At 53.3% G+C, this 22007-nt stretch overlaps 1 protein-coding gene across 1 annotated transcript in view; it reads left to right on the top strand.

Moving 5' to 3' along the window:
• Window positions 1-21776, top strand: part of celf2 (cugbp, Elav-like family member 2) — a 141754-nt gene extending 119978 nt beyond the window's left edge. Inside the window, 13 exon segments of the mRNA XM_086022874.1 lie at window positions 336-418; window positions 4112-4160; window positions 5565-5699; window positions 8164-8243; window positions 11338-11499; window positions 12459-12522; window positions 13492-13626; window positions 14724-14824; window positions 14826-14853; window positions 17050-17250; window positions 17380-17523; window positions 17608-17790; window positions 18051-21776. Of these exon segments, the coding sequence (XP_085879000.1) occupies window positions 336-418; window positions 4112-4160; window positions 5565-5699; window positions 8164-8243; window positions 11338-11499; window positions 12459-12522; window positions 13492-13626; window positions 14724-14824; window positions 14826-14853; window positions 17050-17250; window positions 17380-17523; window positions 17608-17735 (1310 nt within the window). The 3' untranslated portion in view covers window positions 17736-17790; window positions 18051-21776.
• Window positions 21777-22007: the final 231 nt, after the last annotated feature.

The raw sequence follows: 22007 nt of genomic DNA, 5'->3' as shown, positions 1-22007 counted from the left end.
AAATAGCGCGCTGGAGACTTCTCGCTTCTCTTATCTTAACCCTTGCATGCGCAGCGGGAATATCTGTCCCCGTCAAAGGAGGACCTGCAGATCTTTCCTGTTCGCTTTTCGTGTGACCCGCTCGAGGCTTTTGCATCCTGCATGGACACAATCACCAACCCGCGTCACGTGCAAGACTATTGAGAAGGGCAGAGAGTCAAACGCAAGGAAGCCCTCGGACGCGGGCCGCTCGTATGTCGGAGACGCCCCAAGTCGGGCCGCTCGTATCTTAAGGCCCCGCTGACGAGTGTCGACAAGCGAAAGGAGGCTCATGCATTCGTGTGCGTGTGTTGCAGGCTGCTGTTTTGTGACGTTTTACACGCGGAAAGCCGCCCTGGAAGCTCAGAACGCGCTGCACAACATCAAGACCTTAACAGGGGTGAGTGTTTCGCCGCTCGGCTTTTTCTAATCGCACCTTTCCAGCAGCGTTGGGGGTCTGCATGAGGGGAAGAAAAAAGAAAAAGAAAGAAAAAAAGCTCACCGCGCAACGATGGGCCCGGCGCCTGTTTTTGCAATCAATCTATTGGACCTGACCCGGATCGCCGCCGCCTGAAGGCGGGACTCGGCAACCGGCGCCGGAGTCGGCGTGTTCATGGCTGTCGGAATAAGCGCGTTACATTCGGGCCCGTCTTGTGTCGGGCCGGCCGCTTATCCGGCGCCGCGGTGTGCGAAAGCCCCGCGGGCGCACTTTTGGGGATTACGGACGCATGAAGCGCACGCTGCTCATCGGCGCCTCGATGGTCTCGGTCTTGGACGCTTGCCCATCCCGCGGCCGGTCCCCCTTTGGCCTTTTCACGCGAGGTGGCGGCCAAATTCCTCCCGACGCTTGCAGACTGCCGGCTACATCCCGTCACACGCTTGCTTTTCTTCTTCTTCTTCTTCTTTTTTTTTTCTGCAATGGCTCACATGCGAGGAGCAAAACTGCTTGCTTTTTGATTTGCAATTTTGCCCCCCAACAACATCAGCTTTGCTTCTTTCCAAATCGGACAGACGCAATCGTGGACATGGAAGGGGCCAGGGGATAAACTTGCCGTGTACAGGGAGGTTTAAAAAAAAAAAAAAATTGACATGCCTTTAGAAGAAAAAAAGTTGTATAATGAGTCTGTCATGTTTTCAAAGAGGACAAAGTTGAGCTATTGCTTTCAGAATCGTCCAATTATTTTGCCCCCAAAAGTCTGAATATGAATTTTACTGAGAAAATCCGGTCTATGATGTCAGAATAATGCATAAAGGCCTGATTTATTTTCAAGATTATATATTATGAATAATATTCCCCAAATATCAGCTTTTTGGGAGCGATTTTCTTCTGTTTTTGCAAAAATAGTATAACAAGCGAGAAAAACAAAAACTTTTTTTTAAAATTTTTTTAAATACGATAAAATCAGAATGATCATCGATCTTTTTTTTTTTTCATCGTCATGTTTCTTTCCTAATTTCTCGGAAAAAAAAGTTATCATCCTACGAGAGTAACATTTTACCAGAAGTCGTACCAAAACAAAAGTACAGCTGCTATTTCTTCTCCCCAAAAATGAGCCCTTATTCTTCCACTTTTACGATGACAAGATGGACGTGACTTTAAGCGTTGAGCTAGTTAGGTAGCCAGTTACCCAGTTAGTTCTTTTTTTTGTGTTTTGTTGAATGTGTGTGTGTGTTTTCGGGGTTTTTTTTTTTTTGGAGGTTGCGCGGAGGTGTGGACTGAGCGTTTGAGTGGAGACTCAACCGCGACGTCGGTTGCGGGCTTTTTTTCTTTTTTGCCGGCGAGTCGGCGTCGACGCACAAAAGGGCAAGTAAAAGGTGAGGCGAGGAGCAGCTGAAAGTAGACGCCCACGCCGCAAATTAGCGGCCCAGACGAAGGGAAAGTGCAGACGGCGGCCGAGGGCAAAGCAATAAATGCGCCTGCCTCAGAAAGAAGCGCCGCCAGCCGTTTTAAAAAGTCTGCACACCCCCTGTGGAGAATGCCAGCTTTTGTCAGGGCGAGATGAATCATTGCCAGACTCAAACCCCCCCCCCCCCCCCCCCACCCACCCACCACCACGAATGTGACCTCCATGTGTTGTTTTTTCAAAAGAGTGCGAGTAACAACTGCCGTAATAGTGAAGAGGTGTGCAAAAATGTGCACGCCCCCGAATAACTGCGCTTTGGAGGGACGTCCCGTTCTCGGACGTAACTAAAGTCACGTGGAGTACGCAAAAGAAAAGTCGGGAAAAGCCTACTAGAACACCAGAAGTTAGTTTGCGGTGAACGAGAGGGCACTGAATGTGATTGGTTCATTTTGAACGCAGCCGCACCCCCACTTAGAAGAAGGTGTACCCACATTTTTTTTCATTTAAACTGGGGCGTGCAGACTTTTCGTATCCACTGTATCGAAGTCACGCTAGGATCGATTGCTCATAATTCAGTGACGACATTTTTGCTTTGACTTTGTCTTTTGCTTTCTTGGTGAAAACAGAAGAACTTCCAATGGTCAAGTTTGCCCGTGAGCCACGCCGATACAATCGGAAAATCGCTTGGAATCGATCGGAACTCGATGCAGCTCTTTTGGAACTTTTCAAAGTTGTTCAGTTCTTTTCGATGCAAAGGCACGTTGCGTCTTCACAGCGGCTCAATAAATGCGGTCGTCAGGGGCAACGCCACGTTGTCGATTCCCGAGCGCCGCGTTTACGTCTTCTGTCCGGAGATTTTCCAGCAAATTGAACGCTTTGATTAGAATGTGACAGATGTCGAAACGGCGGCAGAGTCCCCCGCCCCCCCCCACGCCCCCCCCCCCCCCCCACCCCTGAAGGGATGAAGGGAAGGACGGCGGGGAATGTAGGACGCGTCCTTGGTCTCGAAGCACTTGGCTTTGCCTTCTCTGGATGAAAGGCCTTTGATGGGCTTCCTCTCAAGGATGTTTGGAGGCCGCCGGAGTGCAGGGGACGCGCGGTGAGCAGGTTGCTGCTGGCGGCTTAGCAAATGAATGGGCTACACTTTTCCCTCACAGCAGTTTCATGCGTCACTTTTTTGCAACGGTCCGTTCCGCTCGTGCATGTGTGTGTTTTTCCAAAAATTCTATTTTAAAAAAATGCTAATCTCACAGGAACTTGTGTTTTTCAAGAATGTTTTTTTTTCGTGAAAAAGCCACCATCTCACGAGAAAAAAAAATGTCAAAAACGTAAGTGGAAAAGTCCCTTTTTTTGTTGAAATGTTGCGCATTTTTGAGTACTAGAGAAAAGTTTTCATTTCTCGACATCCGACACAGTCGGAGCAAACCGGCTCCTCGGCTGTGGTCACCGCCATCCGACTGCGCCGACCGTCTGCGTGACTTTGGCCCAGCGGCTTGCCGTCACACACCCGCGGACAGCGCGGCGTGCGTGCTGGCGGCTGCAAGAGCGAGGGCAGTTCCCCGCCAAAGTCGTGGTAAGAAGTGACCTTTAGAGGGCGCCGTCTTGGCTGCCTGCTTGTCACTGGCCCGCCCCCTTGGGGCAGACGGCGGAACTGACAGACAGCGGGAGGATGAAGAGGGAGACTCGGGATGAAGGCGTGCGCGCGATAGAATTGGATGATCAAAGTCTCATATGGCAGTGTGACTGAGCCTAAGGGCACGCGCGCACACACTCGCACCCGGATGGCGTTTGAGTGTGATTGATTCGGCAGTAGATTCGGAGAATCCCTGTCATCCGTTTCTCTGCAGATCAAACGGCGACATAATCCCCCATAAAGGAAGCAGACACAGCCAGAATAAGAAAAAAAAAAAAAAAAAAATCAGGACATCCGAGCCCCCCTTCCACACGGCCCCCAAATCGCAGCGCTTGGGAAACGTTTTCCATTCAAAACATCCGGCGTGCTCGCGCGCCGCGCTCGGGTCCTCACAAAAGCAAATGCGGCCTCCGTTGCGGGCCGCCAGCTGTGCGGAAAATGGGAAGATGCGTGGCAGCCAGCCGCTCAATGGCGCCCCCTGGACGGTGGCGCAAATTCCGCAGCCGGTCGCACCCGCGGAGGGCAAACGTGCGCTTCACCGGCCGGGCGGCGCTCGGCCCGCTTTTGGACGCCCGAGCCAACGCGTGCACTCAAGCGGGCTTTTGTGTCGTTGCAGATGCACCACCCCATCCAGATGAAGCCTGCCGACAGCGAGAAGTCCAACGGTGAGCGCGCGCACACACTCAAATCCATCGCGGCTTGCTTTGCAAAAGTGGGGAGGACGGAGGGTGTGAGTTGTTGCCGGCGTGACATTGAGCCGCACCGCACCAAGCTCGCACAAAAAGGTGCCATTTTTGGGCTTTAAAAAGTGGGGAAAATGTCAATCCAAGTTGAAACATGTTGTCCCCAGCGCACACGCGCACCCGGCAAAATGATGGCGGCCGCCCTTTCTCTCAGACGAGGTTCCCCGGGCCGCTCAAGTTGCGGCGCTGGTCGCGGCCGATGACCTCATCCATAAAGCGGGCCCGTCGACAACGGGAGCGACACTTTGCCGGCGGCGACCGCAAGCGCGGCCAAATGTGACTGGAGCCGGCAGCGCTCGCCGCGGCGCGACTTCATAAAAGCGCCGACCCGAGCTGCAAAGGCGGCGCGGTGAAATATGGAGCGCCGCGCACGCCGCGCGTATCCGTCCACTTAACGATAACGAGCTGGAAATAAAGGCTGCGTTAGCGTGATGAATGGCTGCCGCCGGCTCGATTAGGCCGCGCCGCCGTATACCGAATGGAGCGAGGTTGCCCGCCCTGCTGCGTTTAGCGCATCGATTGCACTTAGCTTGTGCTTGTTTTGCCTTCATCTTTTGGAGGTTACTTCCCGCTTCAAGTTGCCGGAACGGGCCGCCATAAGCCGAGCTCGTTGCGGCGCGACAAGCGACGGAAAGAAACGGTTCCATCTTTCCATGTTAGCTCTGAGCTTCGGGCTGATTGCAAAGGCGACTCCCCGGACCCAGAAATGTCTCCGGCCAAACGGGTCGCCGCCTTGCCTTGCGGCTTGAAAGACGATTCCCGCCTGCCGCGCGATCTGCTCTCGATAGATTGGTCGGGCGGCGATGGCCGGACGCTCACGCGGCGGACGGGTAGGGAAGGAGAGTCGGCGTAGCCAAGCGCCACTTATCTTCTTTTTCTTTTCCAAACGCACAAACAATCCGGTGAGCAAAATAAACAAGCGCGCTATTGATTTCCCAGAGTGCAACAGAGCGCTTATCTGCTTGGCCTGGCGCCCGCCGCTGACACTCGCCTCATTAAAAATGAATTGGATTAGCATTGAACGCGCGCTCGATGGACGGAAGGGAGGACCCGACCTCCGGAAGCGGACCGGTCGCCATGGCGATAGCGCACTCACCTTGGTTCCCGCGCGGCGTTATTTCACGACGGCTTTACGGAAAAGCTTTTCAGGGATCTCTTGATTTTGCCTGACAGTCGGCGTCTCGTTTGAGGACATTTAGTCAACGCCGTGCGGCGGACGGACGGGCTCGCGGGCTCCCCGAGCGGCGGCGGCCGCTGGCTTTTTCATTTGGCGGAAGCCTCGGCTTGTTGTTAACGCTCCACTTGCTCTTTGTCCTCCCCCGGCAGCGGTGGAAGACCGGAAGCTGTTCATCGGCATGGTGTCCAAGAAGTGCAACGAGAACGACATCCGGGTCATGTTCTCGGCGTTCGGCCAGATCGAGGAGTGTCGGATCCTGCGGGGCCCCGACGGGCTGAGCAGAGGTGCGTGGCCTCGCCCGCCGCCGCCGCCGCCGCCGCCGCGCCGCCGCTCACTTCCGTCCGGCGCGGCAAAACGGCCACAACAGCCTCCAGGGGCCTCCCGCAAGGCCAGGCGGCAGAAGCCTCTCCGGCTTCGGGAGGGGGGGTGGCGTTGACGTCCAATTTCGGAAAGACTCCACTCGACTTTGACCTCAACCACTGGACGTGACTTGACGAGTCTTCTCATCCAGTCCCAGACGGGTTGAGACTTGAGAGTGACGCGTGACGTGCCCCCCTCCCTCCCTAGCCCGTCCCGCCGCTTGGGGTTCTGGTCCCGGTCCCGTTCAATGGGGACCTTGGAGTGACATCTTGGGGCTGTTGTGGCTGCTGGCAAGATTTTGGCTCGATATAGCATCTTTCCCTCTCTCCCCCGACCCCCTTTTTCCTGACCCCCCCCCCCTTCCTCCCCAAAACCGCCCCTCCCCCACCGCATCACCCCTGTACATGTGCTTGGCCTTCCAGCCTGAAGTCACTGTGGTCCGCCATGGTCACGCCGCTCACGGGGGTTGATTTGAAATTAGGGAAGTGAACAAATGGGAATCCAAGCTGCCAGTGAGTTGTTAGCAAGTTTTGAGCTCCTCCACGGGCCAACAAAACTAAAAACCTTCCCAATTTAGCATCCCGATTTGGTGGCTGTCTGGCAAACGCCGTGTCTCTCCAGACGTGGTTTCTGGAGACTTTTTTTCGGCGGGCCTACTCATAATAGACACAGCTTTCAAATTTCACGTTTCGCGGGAGAAAATCCCTAGAAATTGAGCCCCGCAACGTCAGCTTGAAGCCAAAGTGGCAGATTTAGGGGGCGTGGCTTCGAGAGACTTTTTTTTTTTTTTTTTTTTGGGTGGCTCTTTTCACGATAGGCGCGCCCACCGAATTCCAGGTTGCAAAATGAAATTGGCCCTGTCATTGTCAAATGTCATCGGTGACTGTTGGGCCAGTGGCGCGAACGTACTTCCCAGCAGGTACGACTCCATCGTTCCGACGAGAGGCCGTTTGCATTCCAGCGGGAAGCGGGCGGCTCCGTTGAAAATCCACCACCTGTGCTTCCTGTGTGTCCTCCTCCTCCTCCTCCTCTTCCTCCTCCCGTCACGCCAGCTTCGGTGTCATCTTGTCAGTCGTGTTGTTGTTGTTGTTGTTGTTGTGTGCTTGTTTGAGCGTCGCTTTGACTTTCTCAGCGTGCTCCACCCCCTCCCGATTCGAGCAGCCCGGCCGTACCCGGACGCCCTCCTTGTACCAATTTGTCCCGCCGACATCCGACGTCCGCCCACCTCTTTTGTGCCGATCAATATTTCAGACGCCCGGGCGCTAGCGCGGAGCACTTAGCGGCCGGCGAAAAGGGGACGTTTGGCCGGCCGATAAGAGCGAGCGAGCGAGCAGGTCGGCGAATAAACAGCTCCAAAAGCGTCCCCGCATGGGCCGGCCCCGCCCACCTCTTGGCGCCGCTGAGCCGCGACTAAAAATTGCGGCATCAATCAGAGGAGCCGTCGCGCTATTAATAAAATATGGATCAGACCACCGGCGGGCCAAGGGAGCTAGCCTACTTTCACAAAAGGACTGTTTGCTTCCCCCGCCACCGGAAGGTATTTTGAGGGATGGCAAATAGTCAAATAAATAACCAGCTTGCCGCTTTATTTAGCGGCTCAAGCTGGCTTTTCTGGCCCGCGAGCCGCCCATGGCTTCGGGAGGGAGACCTTCGCCCAAATCAAAGTGCCGAGAAGCCGCTGGGCCGCGTCAGCGTCGTTGCAGGAAGATGGCGGCGCCCTTTGCCCCCCCCCCCCCGATCCAAGATTCAAAATCGAAGCCCGCCCTGGCGTCAATGTATGATTTGGACAGCTTTCATCTGGAAGATGTCCTCCGCTCCGAGTGCGGCTTCCTTGACGTACCGGAACGACATTTTCTCTCCTTTTTCCTCTCCTTTTCGAGGCGTCCGACTGAGTCGCTCGAGGATCGCAAAGAGAGAAGCGGAACAAGAGGAGGAAGCGTCGACGTACGCCGTAAAAAAGTCGGCGGAGGCTCCGATGGACAAGTGCTCAAAGCGCTGGCTGGAAACCCTCCGGCATTTGGGGGGGCCTCTCCGTCCCGAAAGTCGAGCGTTTGCGGCAAGTCGGGCGAGCAAGTGACGTCGCGGCCTTTGCCAGGCTCGGGATGGCGGGGAGGTGGAGTCGCGTGGAGAGAGGGGCGGGGCTGTGCTTGTCATGACACTGTGCTTGTTTCCTGCTGTTGTTGCTATAGCGACCGACAACACTCGTTGTCCCGTTCTCTGTTTTTTGGGTCTCTTGTGGGTTTTTTTATAACGACGACGTGTCCAACCCTTTTGTCTTGTTTTTGTTCTTTCTCGTCTTTCCTCCTCCTCTTCCTTCCTCCCTCCCTCCCTCCCGCTGTGCCACCATCCCCGCCCCCCCTCCCCCGTCCCCTCCCTCCCTCCCTACAGGATGTGCCTTTGTCACGTTTTCCACCCGAGCTATGGCACAGAATGCAATCAAAGCCATGCACCAGTCTCAGACTATGGAGGTACTGTACCCTCTCGTCTTGTACTCTCTGTCCACTGTTGCAATGAATTTGTCTTTCCGCCGTCCAACACTGCCACACGCAGGCCGTTCAGTGCGTTCACATGCACAATCGGGTCGATCCAGTGTCACCGGCTCCCTCTTTGAACCCAAATAGGAGACTCGCCGTGTCTTCCGACAGCCGTGCCCGTTTCCAGATTTGCCCGTGAAACCGGTTTTGGGCGGCTGAGTTTCAAAGCGACCGGATGGTCTCCGACCTCGCGACGCTCTTTGAGTTTGACGGCGTGTCATCAAAGTTCACCGTCACGCTCGGGAAAGGTGAAACCTCAAATGCCGGGCAATTTAGCGTCGCTCGTCCGGATGCGTCGGGATGCCAGGTCAAAACGTGCTACCGATCGGGCGACGCGGCTAACTCGCCTTTTTTTGTGGCACTTTTGTGGCTCCCATTCGACACGCCTCCCAAATGTCGTATCGTTCGGCCGAACTGGCCGCGGGGGCCCCAATGTTCAAAAATCACAATGATTGAGGGCTCACGCGTCAGCGTTTGTGCACGCGTGCAAAAGCAAGTTCAGCGCATCGAAATGAGGCGTCGGCGCGAAAGCGGCCTCGCCGACGAAAACAAAGACCTTTGACTCGGAGGCGGAGCTTGCGGCGGAGCCCATCGGCTGCGCTTTAACGGGGCTCCCGGATGCCGCTTATTTCCTTTTGTGCCCGCGTCGGGTGAGACGGGCCCGCGATCGGGAGACAATTAGAGCAGTGAGTCAGCGCTAATAACAGCTTAGCGTGCCTCGCTAACCCCTTCATTAGGCGCAATCATTACAATGGCCCTGAGCGCAAGCTCCGCCCCCCCCCACCCCCGGGGCACGTGCGGTTGTCAGTCCAACCAAATCAGTGGCGGCGCTCAATGGCAACCTTTCAAGCACCGACCTGAGATGGGAAGGACGGGATCACAATTGGAAAAAAGTCATTTTGAGTCGCCTCATTGCAGTCACATGACAATAGTTGATTTTTTTCGTGAGAAAAAGTCTCCCACCCCAAAAGGTGTTTCTCGGTAAAAGAAAATTGTGTGTGTCTCTGTGAGCTTGTAATTTGGGTGTGTGTTGACAGGCCTGTCAGTGTCATATCCGGCGTCTCATTACGGCGTGACATTCAGGCGGGCGCGGCCACGTGCCGCCCAGCGCCTGAATGTCACGTCCTAATGAAAGCGGATGCCAGCTGAGACAGCCCATTGGCTGACGGGCGGGGGAGGCTCGCCACCGCCTGGCGCACCCCTTCGCCATTCTGTCCGACGCCTCCTTGTCACCGGCGTTCAGTTTGTTGACCTTTTTTTTTTTTTTTTTGTCATGACCTCGCCAGAAAGCATTCATCATCCTGATCACCTGCAAAATCAGATTGGCTCAAATCGGTGTCAGTCAAGCCGCCGTCCGGGATTTTCTTTGAAAATTCCGTCCGGTTGAATGCGTCATGTCCATCATGAGTGGACCCACCAAAAAAAAAGAAACCCACAAGCCCAAAAATGCACCCATTGTCTCATTTCCAGGGATCCTTGTCCCATGGAATTGCTTTGAAAATTCAGCCCTCAAATGCTTTAAATTTACTTTAAATTTGCCATCAAAAAAAATTTTAAAACTCGATAGAAGCCATACCTGAAAAGTCTCCGAAAGTCAGCCGTTTTTCTCCACAGGAACTTTTCAGGGATGGTTTTTTGAAATTGAGCCAGTTTGACTTGGCAACATGAAATTTGGTCGACATGTCTATAGCGATTAAACCCACCAAAAAGGCCCGCAGGAGCAAGCGGAAAAATGCCTGTTCAGCCTCCGATGCAAACTGGATCAACAAAAGGTTGACGCCGGTGCACTCGCTGCCCGCCCAACACACGCTAAACAAATGGCAAAGCAAAGCCCCATCGTAGCCAAGCTTGCCTGCACTCGCCCCCCCCCCCCCCCCCCCCAAAAAAAGAAAATCAAAGCAAAAGCAGCTGCTCTCTCTCTCTCTCTCGCTCGCTCGCACGCTCACACTAATTAAAGTGACTCCTGCTGGTCCAAATCTCTCAATCTTCTTGTCGACCTGTTACCTCTGGTTCTGGCGCCTTCCAGTCATCCTCGTCGTCCAATCGCTCCGCCTCACATGAACACACACATGGGCACGCGCACGCGCACGCACAGATGATGATGAAATAGTTGGAGAAGTCGGGAAATCTCTTTCTGGACTCGGAGATAAGTGAGCCCTTGTGGGCCTCACTGGCTTTGGAGTCGGGCTTCCTGTGTGTGTGTGGAAGACATCATTTTGCAATATGTGTGTGTGTGTGTGTTCAGTCTCATTTTGGATGCTTATAAGTTGTTCCCCCCCCCCCCCCCCCTCATGTTAGGCAGAGCCAAAATGAAACAATTCCACGGCTTCTCGAGTCGGACTTGTCAAACTTGTTGGCTCCGCCGAGATCTTGCTAACTCAACATAATGACCAAGTGGACCACCACATGCGTCCAAACGTGGGACATTTTATCATGAATTCAGAATTTTAGGGTTTTTAGGGGGGGGGGGGGGGCGGGGGGGGGGGGCAAGGAAAAAGTGGCAGTCTTACAACAAGGCATATTTTTTGCTCGTTTTTCAATGACTTCGGCCAGCTTTTTGATGAATGGCAAAAGTTGCCAACCGCCGGGATGACAAACAGACGCCAGTAGATGGCAGCAAAGGTTTGAGTTGAATGTCACGATTCGGGGGGTGAATCTTGAATTTGTGGCGGCGCTCATGAGGGGGACAAAAAAAGTCGTGGGATTTTCGCCACCTCGCGCCCCAGCGGATGTGGTGGGAGAGGTGGAAGCACTTTGTGGAGTTGACAAGAAAAAGAACCAAAAAATGTCGACTTTCATTGGAGCTACGCGGTGCGCAACCCCCACTTTCACAAGAAGTAGACCTCCACAAAACACTTTTTTGGGGAGCCTTTGACAAGAGCCACACAAATGCTTTGTTCTCCACCCTTTGAAGTGTTTGCGTCTTCTCCTCCTCCTTGCCGTCTGCCTTCATTTTTCTTCTTTTGTTGCGCTTCTTTTTTTTTTCCTCCCATCGCCCCACACCCCCACCCCCACCCCCCCCTCGCAGGGCTGCTCGTCCCCCATCGTGGTGAAGTTTGCCGACACGCAGAAGGACAAAGAGCAGCGGCGTCTGCAGCAGCAGCTGGCCCAGCAGATGCAGCAGCTCAACAGCGCCACCACCTGGGGGAGCCTGACGGGCCTGGGCGGACTCACCCCGCAGTACTTGGCGGTAAGGCGAAGCAAACGCCAACAATGTCCCGCTTTGACGCTTGGCTCACGACGGGAGCAAAATGACGCCGCCGCCACAAAATTCTTGAAATCGGTGAGGAGCTCCCACACCAAAAGCTTTGGCATTACTTGCAGTTGCCACAAGAGGGCGCGCGCCGGGAACGTTGCCGACATCGGCCAACTCTCAAATCGCCGCGGACGTCTTTGGCCAACTGCGGCGGCGCTTTGCGCTCGTCTCTTTCTCGTCCGCTTGAGAGCAAAAGTCGGTCGTGCTATTCTTGGAGGCGAGGAGCTAAATTCAGCTTTTGTTTCAAACAAAAGGAGGTCTGCTCCTCTTTGTTACCATGACAACCCCGCCACAAAGCGTTCCCGAATTAGACATGAAGGCAACGAGGAGGAGGAAGAGGAAAAAAGCGCGAGATGAATGAGAGTCATTTTTAGGACTCTGGGTTGGCCGTCATTAAAGTTTGAACATTTCCGCCGGTTGCTCTCATCCGTCTTTTGGCCGCTCTCAAGCAATGGGGCCGAATGCCAAGACGCCGCCAAGACGCCGCCAAGACGCCGCCGCGCCCCCTCCGGAAGTCGGCCGGCCGGGGAGGAGACTCTCTTTGCCCGCATCCAAACGTCAAAGCCCCAAATGCCGCACTCTTGTCAGGAGTGCGAAAGGCATCCGAGAAATCCTCTTTTTGGCAGCTCGGACCGAGGTTGGAGGACGCGGCTGGAGAACGCTCTTTCAGGGTGTTGTGACTGCGAGCAAATTTGACCCAGTCAAGCCAAATTCAATGTGTCCACAAAGTGGTTTTGGACCACCCTTCCAAATGTCAATGATCCAAGTTGCCAAGTGGTGAAAAGTCCCAACTTGTCCGTCTGTGCGGGAGCGATCCTCTTCCGCCGCGTCCGAGGTCCTTCCGAGCGACTTGACCGGATGCTCCTTTTGTCCTTGTTTGTCTCTGTGCGCAGTTGCTGCAGCAGGCCACGTCCTCCGGCAACCTGGGCGCCTTCGGCGGGATCCAGCAGATGGCGGGTGAGTGCACCGATGGTCTCCCGTCCACGGCTCTGCGCCGTTGTCGCTTAGCGAGCAAAGAGCAGCGCAGATGAAGCGGCGGGACCAAGCCTCGGTCTCGGCCCCGTCCGCGGAAGAGCGCCTTCCATGTGTTCTCTTGGCTTGGCCCAGAGCAACCTTTTGGCCCACCAGGGGCAGGACTCAAAGGCGAATGTTGATTGGCCGACCCGCGACGGTCACCACTCTTCAGAGGTGAGCTGAGTTGGCGTCACCCATCTTCCGTCCGGTTCCAGCAATCGGACAAAAGGGGTCTTTGAGGACGGACACGCGCATATTGGCATGAGGTTCCTTCCTGGTGGCTTGGGACCAAAAATGGCCGACTTTTTGCGTCTTTGCGCTATGGGTCCCGGGGACTTTTTTCATGATGAGCCCGCCGACACGGCAAAGTCAACCGGACTTTTTCCAAGCGATGGCAGGATCCCATCCAGGAAGTTGGCACGGCTGCGACACAGTTGGAATTGCATTCCCCCCCGTCAACCACTAGAGGGAGCCTGCATGCCACCCTTTCTAAAGAACGCATTTCCTCTCCAAATGGTACTTCTGCCTTGCTATTTCTGTTGAAGGTTTTTTTGGTGTGCGCCTCTCGCCCTCAATCGCCACACCCGCCAAGATGGGGCCACACTGTTTTTCCCGCAAGCAATTTTGGAAACCGCTGAGGAACGTTCAAAGCTTTCTTTCCGGGGATCCATCCGGCACCCCTGAGTTCCCGCCATCTTTTTGCCGCCCTTCTTTGTGTGCCGTCTTGTTTCGCCTCGTGAGCGAGCGTGCGTGCGTGCGTGCGTGCTTGTTTGTGTTCCCATGGAAGGGTATATACAGCGCAGTGTATATACGACCCATCGAGCAGCTCATGTGCGGTCAGGGCCAGCGCGGTCGGCGGCCCCGGAGCGAGGAAGACTTGACCGACGACTCTGTGGCTCCCCCTCTCCGCAGGTATGAGCGCGCTACAGTTGCAGAACTTGGCCACTTTAGCGGCGGCGGCGGCGGCGGCCCAAAACTCCGCCAGCCCGTCCACCGCCAGCGCCCTGACCTCCGGCGCCGCCTCCCTGGGAGCGCTGGCCAGCCCAGGTAACGCCGCAGCCCCGTCGGCTGGCCCCGCGCCGCCGGTCGACGCGGCCGCCGTGTCGGCTCCTCGCCATCATTCACCGACATCGCCGCCAAATTCCACCGATCACCCGTCAGCCATTTGTGTCACGCGCCTTGTCCGAGCGTGCGTGCTTGTTTTTGTACAACTTGTTCTTGTACAACTTGTTTTTGTTTTTGTGGGTGGCGCCGGCTTGTTTTCGTTGGGGTCAACGGCGCCGCCTTCGGCTCGCTTGACCGGCCAGCCTCCTCTCAGCCTCTTTGTTCGCTGTGGTTACCCAAAATGCCTTTGGACAAAAAATGTCAAGACGGAAGACAAAGAGAACGATGATGCTGAATTCAGAGAGCAAAATTCTCACGATTATTCATGTATTTTCCACTAAATATGACATTATCATGGATGCAAAAAAAAATGGGGTCGTCACGAATTTAGATCATGAAAATTGTGAATTGAAATCACGGGGGGAAAAAAAAACATTTGAGCGGGAATTTACAGAACAAAAACGTGTTTGTGAATTTAGGTCGACAACTTTTGCTTGTGACTTTTGATGAAAATGTGATGGGGGCGCCATTTTGTGCAAGTGAATAGTTTTGCTCCGTTTGTCATTTGGGCTCACCAAAAGTTGCTGGCAGATTGGGTCAGCATTTTGGGTCAGCGCGAGCGTTTGTGGGGAGGGCCTCCAAATGTGGCGCGCTAGCACATGCCCCTTCTTCTTCTTCTTCTCTTTCTTGTGGAAGTTGCGCCTCACTACCGCCACCTCGCTGGCCGCCTGCGGGCACGCCAGCCTGCATGGAACCACCAGCCCATCGTCACCTCACGTACATGCGACCGTTCCCGCTCGGAGGCCTTTGTGTGTGTGTGCGCGCGCGCGCGCGCGTGTGTGTGTTTGTCGTGCTCTTGTGTTTTGGTTGAGTTTTTTCTTGCGCGCCGGTCGGCCCGCGCCGTCGCGCGGCACGCTCGGCCCGCCTTGTGTCTGTGTGGACTCGCTGCCGGCTTTGGGGTTTTTCGCCGGCCGCGTCGGTTGCCACGCCCCCCGATCAGTGACGCCGTCAATTGTGTGGCTCTTCCTGTGTGTGCCCAGCAGGGGGCGCCCCGGCCGGCTCCGGCGCGGGCGCCATGAGCTCGCTGACGTCGCTGGGCACCCTGCAGGGCCTGGCGGGCGCCACCGTCGGCCTCAACAACCATTAACGCACTAGCAGGTAGCGTCAACAGTGAGTATTCATCCCGCATCCGCCCCACGCGCACGGAGAACGCCTGGCATCTTTTGCTCCGCCTCCTACTAGTGCAAATGTACTCGTACGCATGCTCGCTGTGCTCACTAACAAGACTAACAGCGCACCGTAGATCCACTTGGCCACACTAGTACGATGACACTGTCTCTTACGAGTGACACTTTTTTCCCCCGTAACTACCTTCCACTGCACTCGTAGAAAAATGAGGGCGCACTAGTAGAACATCCAGGGCACAGTAGTGGGGCGACGAGCCGGTTCTAGTAAAGCAACTAGTGCATTGGTAGAAAGTCTGCCTACTACTGTAAGCATTTTTGCACTAGGGGAGTGACTAGATTCCTCCAGTAGAACAATTAGGGTGCACTAGTAGAGTGAAGTTTTTTTCCCCACTCCCGTGAGAAATTTCTGTGCACTTGTTCGATGTGACTAGTGCACGAGTAAAATGACTCGTCGGCACTCGTAGTATGACAATGTTTTAATGGTGCTATTTTCTTCCGCTGAAAATTTTGCTCCCTCATCGGACAACTTAGAACTGTGCGAGTAAATCACGACGGTGCATGCCCTGGTTCTACTAGTGCTCGGACTTGTACTACTAGTTCATGGACGTTGTGCTGCACTAGTAGGATATGGAATAAATGCTCAAACGGCTTTCTGTGCACCCCCCCCGTTACCCAATCTGCCCCCCCTCCATCGCATGCCTGTTACGTTGCCATGGTAACCCCCGATTGGCCTTGCCCACCACTCATTTGGCCAGTGCTACTTCCTGTTTGTGTCTTGCGGCGTTGACGCCAACTTGCCAAAGTATTCGGGCCTCAAGTCTCGGCACGCGTCCATTTTGCTCATTGCTCTCGACGGGCCTTTCAATAACTGAGCCAATGAGCCGCATGCTGCTTCATCAACTCATCCAATTTGCCATTTTCTGCACATTTCTCCCAAATTGCAAAACTATGAACTCAAATGTGACTTTTGTAGTCTGCACGCGTCCCTTTTGGTGACTTTGGCTCTTCCCTCTCCACAAAATCAACCTCAGGCGATGAGCCACATGCTGCTTCACCAGCCGATCACATGTAGCGTCACATAAATCGAGTAGGCGTACATGTTGTTATTGTTTTTTCGGCGAGAGGCTGCTGAGGTAAATCTGCGGCGACGCACCCCCCCCCCCACACACACACAGCACACACACTTTCTGGGGTCTTCATCGGCTCTTGTGACAGGCAAGATTCCGCCACATTATTCTTGGTTGACCTTTAGCGCATCCGCTGTGGTAATCCCCCCACCCCCGACCACACACACACATACACAGTCCTCAACCGGGGGGGGGGGCGCTTGAGCACCCCCCCCAACTCGCCCTCATTTAAACACATCTAAGCCTTAATTGAATTGCAAAGGTCAGCGGTGCAATTATCCCAGAATAAATGAGTGACCTATAATCCCGAGTGCTGCAGTGATCATTTATTTGCTCGTGTCTGACGTTGAGACGACAGGATCCGGCCCCCGCCCCCGCCGCCTCCGCCGCCCCCTCCCCGGCCTGCCCCGGACAAGTTGCACCGGGTGGTGAAATGAAGCTGTGACATGCCGCTAATGAGCGCCGCCGTCGCCTTTGGCTCGGGGGCTCCGCTTGCGGGCGCCGCGTGACCTCACCCCCCCCGCCGCCCCCCCTCCCCTCCGCGCCGCGCTCGCCGCGGGCTGGAAAATAACAGCTAGCAATGGATGGCAGCGTTTAAAAAGGGAATTAAATGACTCATTTAAGTTGAGACGGCAAGCCGCTTTATTTTTCAAAGGTCGGATCGTTATTGGATACGTTGAACTTCCCCATAAGTCCTGCAGGTGGCAAACTTCCGAGTCCAAACTCAGGACACGCGGGGGAACTCGGTCCGACACGCCCGAATGTTGACATTTGTCAAACATGGAAATAGCGCCGCAAGTGTGAGCTGGACCTGAGCTGGCCTTTTGCACAAATGAGGAGAGGTTTTCCCACGGCGCCCTCCCTCCTCCCCCTTCCACATTTGCCGAGTCCCGCGGATCGGCCCAATTCAAGAGCCTTTGCCTTTTGCGTTTGCCAAAGTGAGTTTGCAATTCGGGCAGAAATGGCAGCCTCGTTGTGACGATGACGGTGACGAAGCGCACTCTTCTCTCTTGATTGTTGGGTTTGATGTAAAGTTGCTGAAATGCTCTCAGGTATGGCGGCGCTCAACGGCGGGCTGGGCGGCGCCGGGCTGGCCAACGGGGCGGCGGCGGCGGCGGCGGCGGCGGCGGGCACCATGGACGCGCTGACGCAGGCCTACTCAGGGATCCAGCAGTACGCCGCCGCCGCGCTGCCCACGCTCTACAGCCAGTCGCTGCTCCAGCAGCAGGGCGCCGCCGGCAGCCAGAAGGAAGGTACGCCGCACACGCCCACCGCCACGATGATGATGATGACGATGATGAGGAGGATGTTACTTTTTGGGGGGGAGCGGCCGCGCGCTGCCAATTGCCGTGACGAGCCCCCGCCCGCTGTGCCCGCCGCAGGTCCCGAGGGCGCCAACCTGTTCATCTACCACCTGCCGCAGGAGTTCGGCGACCAGGACATCCTGCAGATGTTCATGCCTTTCGGGAACGTCGTCTCCGCCAAAGTCTTCATCGACAAACAGACCAACCTCAGCAAGTGCTTTGGTAAGCGCGCTCGGCCGAAAAAAAACGCGGGCGCCGCGTTTGAAGGCGGCCCCGCCCGACGCCCCCTTTGCGTGCCTTTCGCAGGCTTTGTGAGCTACGACAATCCGGTGTCGGCGCAGGCGGCCATCCAGGCCATGAACGGCTTCCAGATCGGCATGAAGCGGCTCAAGGTGCAGCTCAAGCGCTCCAAGAACGACAGCAAGCCGTACTGATGTTAGCTCGGGACGGCCGTCGCTGACCCCCCTCCCCCCGCGCGCCGCTGCTAGGGTGAGCCGAGCGCCCTCTTTTCATTTCCCTTGACTTTTCTCCTCACGCGCTTTCACTTATTTCGCCGCACACGAAGGCGAGCCTTCTTGGACTAAAGTCGTCCGAAAATGGGTCGTCGTGGCGGAGCGTCGCCATGGGGACGTTTCATGTCGAACGTGTCGTTTTTTCGCTCTCTCAACTTGTCAACTGCAAAGCGGGCCGGAGGGTGAAGTGTTGCTCGTCGCGTTGTAACTCTGCTCTTCTGTTGTGTTCTCTTTCAGAACATCCGCTTCATGCCCCCCCCCCCCCCAAAAAAAACCCCCACCAAAATGTACTCATTCACCACACCGCCCCCATGGAGAAAAGTGTCTCAAGGTTGGTGTTTTTTCTCACCTGAGCTGAGCCGAGCAACTCAACCCGTCCCACCCCCGCCCCCACCCCCCCACCGAACGTTTTCTTTGGAATTGCATCTTTGGGATTTTTGTTGTGGTTTTTTTTTTGTTTTTATTTTGCCATGTGACCTCATGTGGATGTTTCGGTGAGGTAACGCCCACAAATCAATGTGAAAGCAACGCAAACATTCGTAGGAAAAACATTTGTCTTTTCTTTTTGCTTGACGCATTTGTTTGTTTGGTTTTTTTCTCCCTTCGCGTCTGCTCCTCCGTCATTCTTCTTCTTTTGCGTGACTTTTGACGAGAAAAAAAAAAAATCCCATCCCGGCGGGGCGGGGAAAGGAGGGCGCCCCCGTGTGGCCCAGTTTAGGACTACTTCCGCACAGTTTGGACTCTGAAGCTGTTTTTACATTTTTCAGGCCGTGTAAAGTTTTTTGATAAGGAGTTTCTCATTAAAGTCTATATATAGAACCACTTTTTCTAGAGTAGTTTCAAGGGGAACAACAACACGGGGGGGAAACCAAAAGAAAAAAGAGAGAGAGACATTTGTGTGCGGGGGGGGGGGTGAAATGCTACCTACTTGTGTGACCTTTTGCTGAACTGACTCCCAGACAGACAATCCGTGGTTTCAATGCACATGATGAGATGAACTATATTTTCTACTAGAGCTACAACAACAACAAAAAGAAGAAAGAAAAAAAAAACAACAAACAAACAAACACACATACACACAAACGTCGGTGCTTCTCGTGAGTTTTAGTCCATCATCACAAGTCCAAGACGCTCTGAATTGTCTCATGTTTTCTTTTTCTTATTTTGGGGGTTTGTTTTTTGAAAGAGAAGACTTAAAAAAAAACAACGCGTTTACTTGAACAATAGCCTTTCTTAGGAATTTGTTGAGGTTTTTTTTTTTTTTGTGTTCCTTGCTTAACTTGTTGTCGTTTAATTAGCTCGATAAAAATGAGTCCAAGCTATATAAATGGAAATGAATCTATAAATCTCTAATGTCAGCTTGTGGAGCATCAATGTCATGATTTGATTTGTCTACGTGATGGCAACCAAATATTTAGACGTGTGTTTTGTGTTTTTGTCTTATAACCGAGATTTTAAAAAAACAAAAAGTGGAGTTTAGTGCCAAATTGGGGAGACGCGACTTCCTGCCTAGCGCGCCCGCGCGCGCGTCCGTCGCCCGTCTTCTTCTTCTTCTTCTTCTTCTTCTTCTTCTTCTCTTTGTGACATGATGATGATTTGCTAACACGCGTATTTCCTTCTCAGTGTTTTCATATTTAAGAAGTTCTCGATTTCAAAAGAAAAAAACACAAAAGAGTTTGTTCACTTGTGGTCTTGTTGCCTGAGAAAAATGTCGTTTGCTTTTTATTTGGGATTTGGGATTTTTTTTTTTTTTTTGTTCTATTTGTAAAAATGTACAAAAAAAGAAAAGTGCCCATGTGTCATATATATATAAATATAAATCTATATATATCTATAGACATGTGCACACGCACACGCACGCACACATTTGTGCAAGACCTCACTTTGTTGTTGTTGTTGTTGTTGTTATTATTGTTGTTGTTACTCTTCTTGTTGTTGTTGTGCGGGAGAGCCCCCCGAGTGCGAACGCTTCCACGGGAACCACGCACACACCTGCGCATGCGCACACACACACACACACATGAGCAAGCCTTAGCAGACACGCGTGCGAACGTGCACAAACATACCCACGCGCGCACCTAAATACACGCGGTACATATGTTAGCAAGCCTCAACATGCGCACACGCACGCACACGCGCGCAAACTTAACTAGACACTTTTATACACACTTTTCCGGACATATACTGACATGGAACTGCACACTTTACTCACACAAACTTGTACGCGCGCACACGCGTAAGCCTTAGCGCACGTCCACGCGGACACGTTTGGTGGACGCCTGGGCCGGGCTCGGGCACAGCGCGGGTGGGCGGAGCCGCAGTCCCTCCTCGTCGCAGCAGGTGGCGCCGACAAGCCAAAGTGTGTCGGTGGAGCGCCGCGCCAATTTGGGGACGTGCGGAAAAACCAAGGCGGCGTTCTTTTCTACCCGACATGCTCACCGCTGGCCTTAAGCAGGGAGGATCGCGTGCGCCCTCACTTTTTGTCCCGCCCAAAAAGTCAACATACGTGACGCGACGTCAGCACGTTTAACTCGAGCGCTCTCGCTCTCTTGACGTGTTTTTTTGTTTTTTTTTTTAGTCAGCGTGCATCAGCCACTACAGTGAGCAGAGACTCCAAAACGGCCCGAAAAAAGATCATCAGACGCCACAGTAGACAGCCATCCCAAAGCTGTCCTTTTTGTTTTGTTTTTGTTTCTGTTTTATTCAAGCATACGGCAAGGCACACTTTGACTCATGTTTATGGAATCCAGCGACTTTTTTTTTCAGAGCTGCCCACTTTGGTGACCGAATGAACAAGTGGGGCATCGAGCTTTCCTGCGTGATGCACAAATCAATCAACCGTGTGTGTGTCTGAGTACATCCGCGGTACACACAAAACGCATATGCGGTGTATACGCACATACGTGTCTATGTTGCGCAACATGATTGCTGCAAGGAGTTGCTTTGCAAATGTCTTTTGTCGGCAAGCAGGCGTGTCACACGGGAAGTTGACTTGACAAGCACAAGCGTGGTTCCTTTGTGGGGGGGTGGGGCTTTTCTTTTATGGGGGCTTGTTTCACCCGGGGGGCTCTCGGGCTGCTTGTAATTTTGGATCTTGTCACTTCTCTGTCGGCCTTCCTGAATTAATCACGTCATTAATTAAGTGCTATTTATGGAAACAAAATGGGGGGAAAAAAAATCCCGAGCTTGTGATTTCTTTGCATTTTGACTTGTCCAGTGTTTTGGAGCATCTAGAAAATGTTTGTGTGTGTTTTTTGCCAAATGCCGCTTGTTCTCGTGTTCTTTTTTTTTTTTGTTCTCTCCAGAAGTAAGAGTAAAAAAAACAAAAAACAACAAAAAAAAGACGGTGTTTTTCTTGGTTGTGTTTTTGTGAAGCGAAGCCAAAGTTGGCGTGATTTTGTGCGTTTGTTTGCCGCCGCCGATGGGGAACAACAACAACAACACGATGCTAATGCAGGCTTTCCATTTCTACAACTGATTGTACTTATGCATCATTTTGTACCAGTGCCACTACTTTTATACTGGACATTCAACGATACAAAGACAAAAAGAAAAAAAAAAAAAACAATTTTCAAAATACGAACCAAGCGCTGTCTGTGTGGCCCGATGCCATCAAAGTTTGAGTTTGTTTGCCACTGTTTTTTCACTTTATTTTATTTTTTCTTTTGTTGTTTTTTTTTTTAGTCCCGCGACCTTTCATCGCCGGATCGGTCGCCGGATGGCTGTCCCAACGACTGAGTGGGTCGTTCTGTTCGGGTGTGGATTAGTTTTTGGGAAGAATACGAGTACGTGTTGTTGCCGGGGTTTGCTTTTTGGCTCTTTGGGTTTCTGCCGTTTTTTTCTCTGTCCGCCAAACGTGTGAAACAAAAAAATGTGTGTCAGCGTTTTCTTTTTTGTAAACGTTTGTTCTGGTGTGATACGGTTTTTTGCTTCTGTCTCCTATATTAAAACCATTTTTTCCTAGCGCTGGTCCCGCCTTCTTCCGCCATTTGTGCATCTCCACGTGGGCCGGCCTTGCCCTTTGTTGCCTTCTCACACCCCAACAGCACAAATTCCAAAGATGGCAACTTTGCAGCAAGGCCAGAAAATGCAGAACTTTCTTGTACTTTTTATTGCATTTGTATTCGCCTTTTGCGGGGCTGCTGGTACTATGTTAACTTATTCTCCTTTTTGATATCCGCTCCAATCATTTTC

Source organism: Filicampus tigris, chromosome 22 (assembly GCF_054856515.1).
Source record: "Filicampus tigris isolate MCC_2025a chromosome 22, RoL_Ftig_1.0, whole genome shotgun sequence".
Classification (NCBI taxonomy): domain Eukaryota; kingdom Metazoa; phylum Chordata; class Actinopteri; order Syngnathiformes; family Syngnathidae; genus Filicampus; species Filicampus tigris.
The sequence above is the reverse complement of the archived record's forward strand: the minus strand, read 5'-3'. Positions and strand labels throughout refer to the sequence as shown.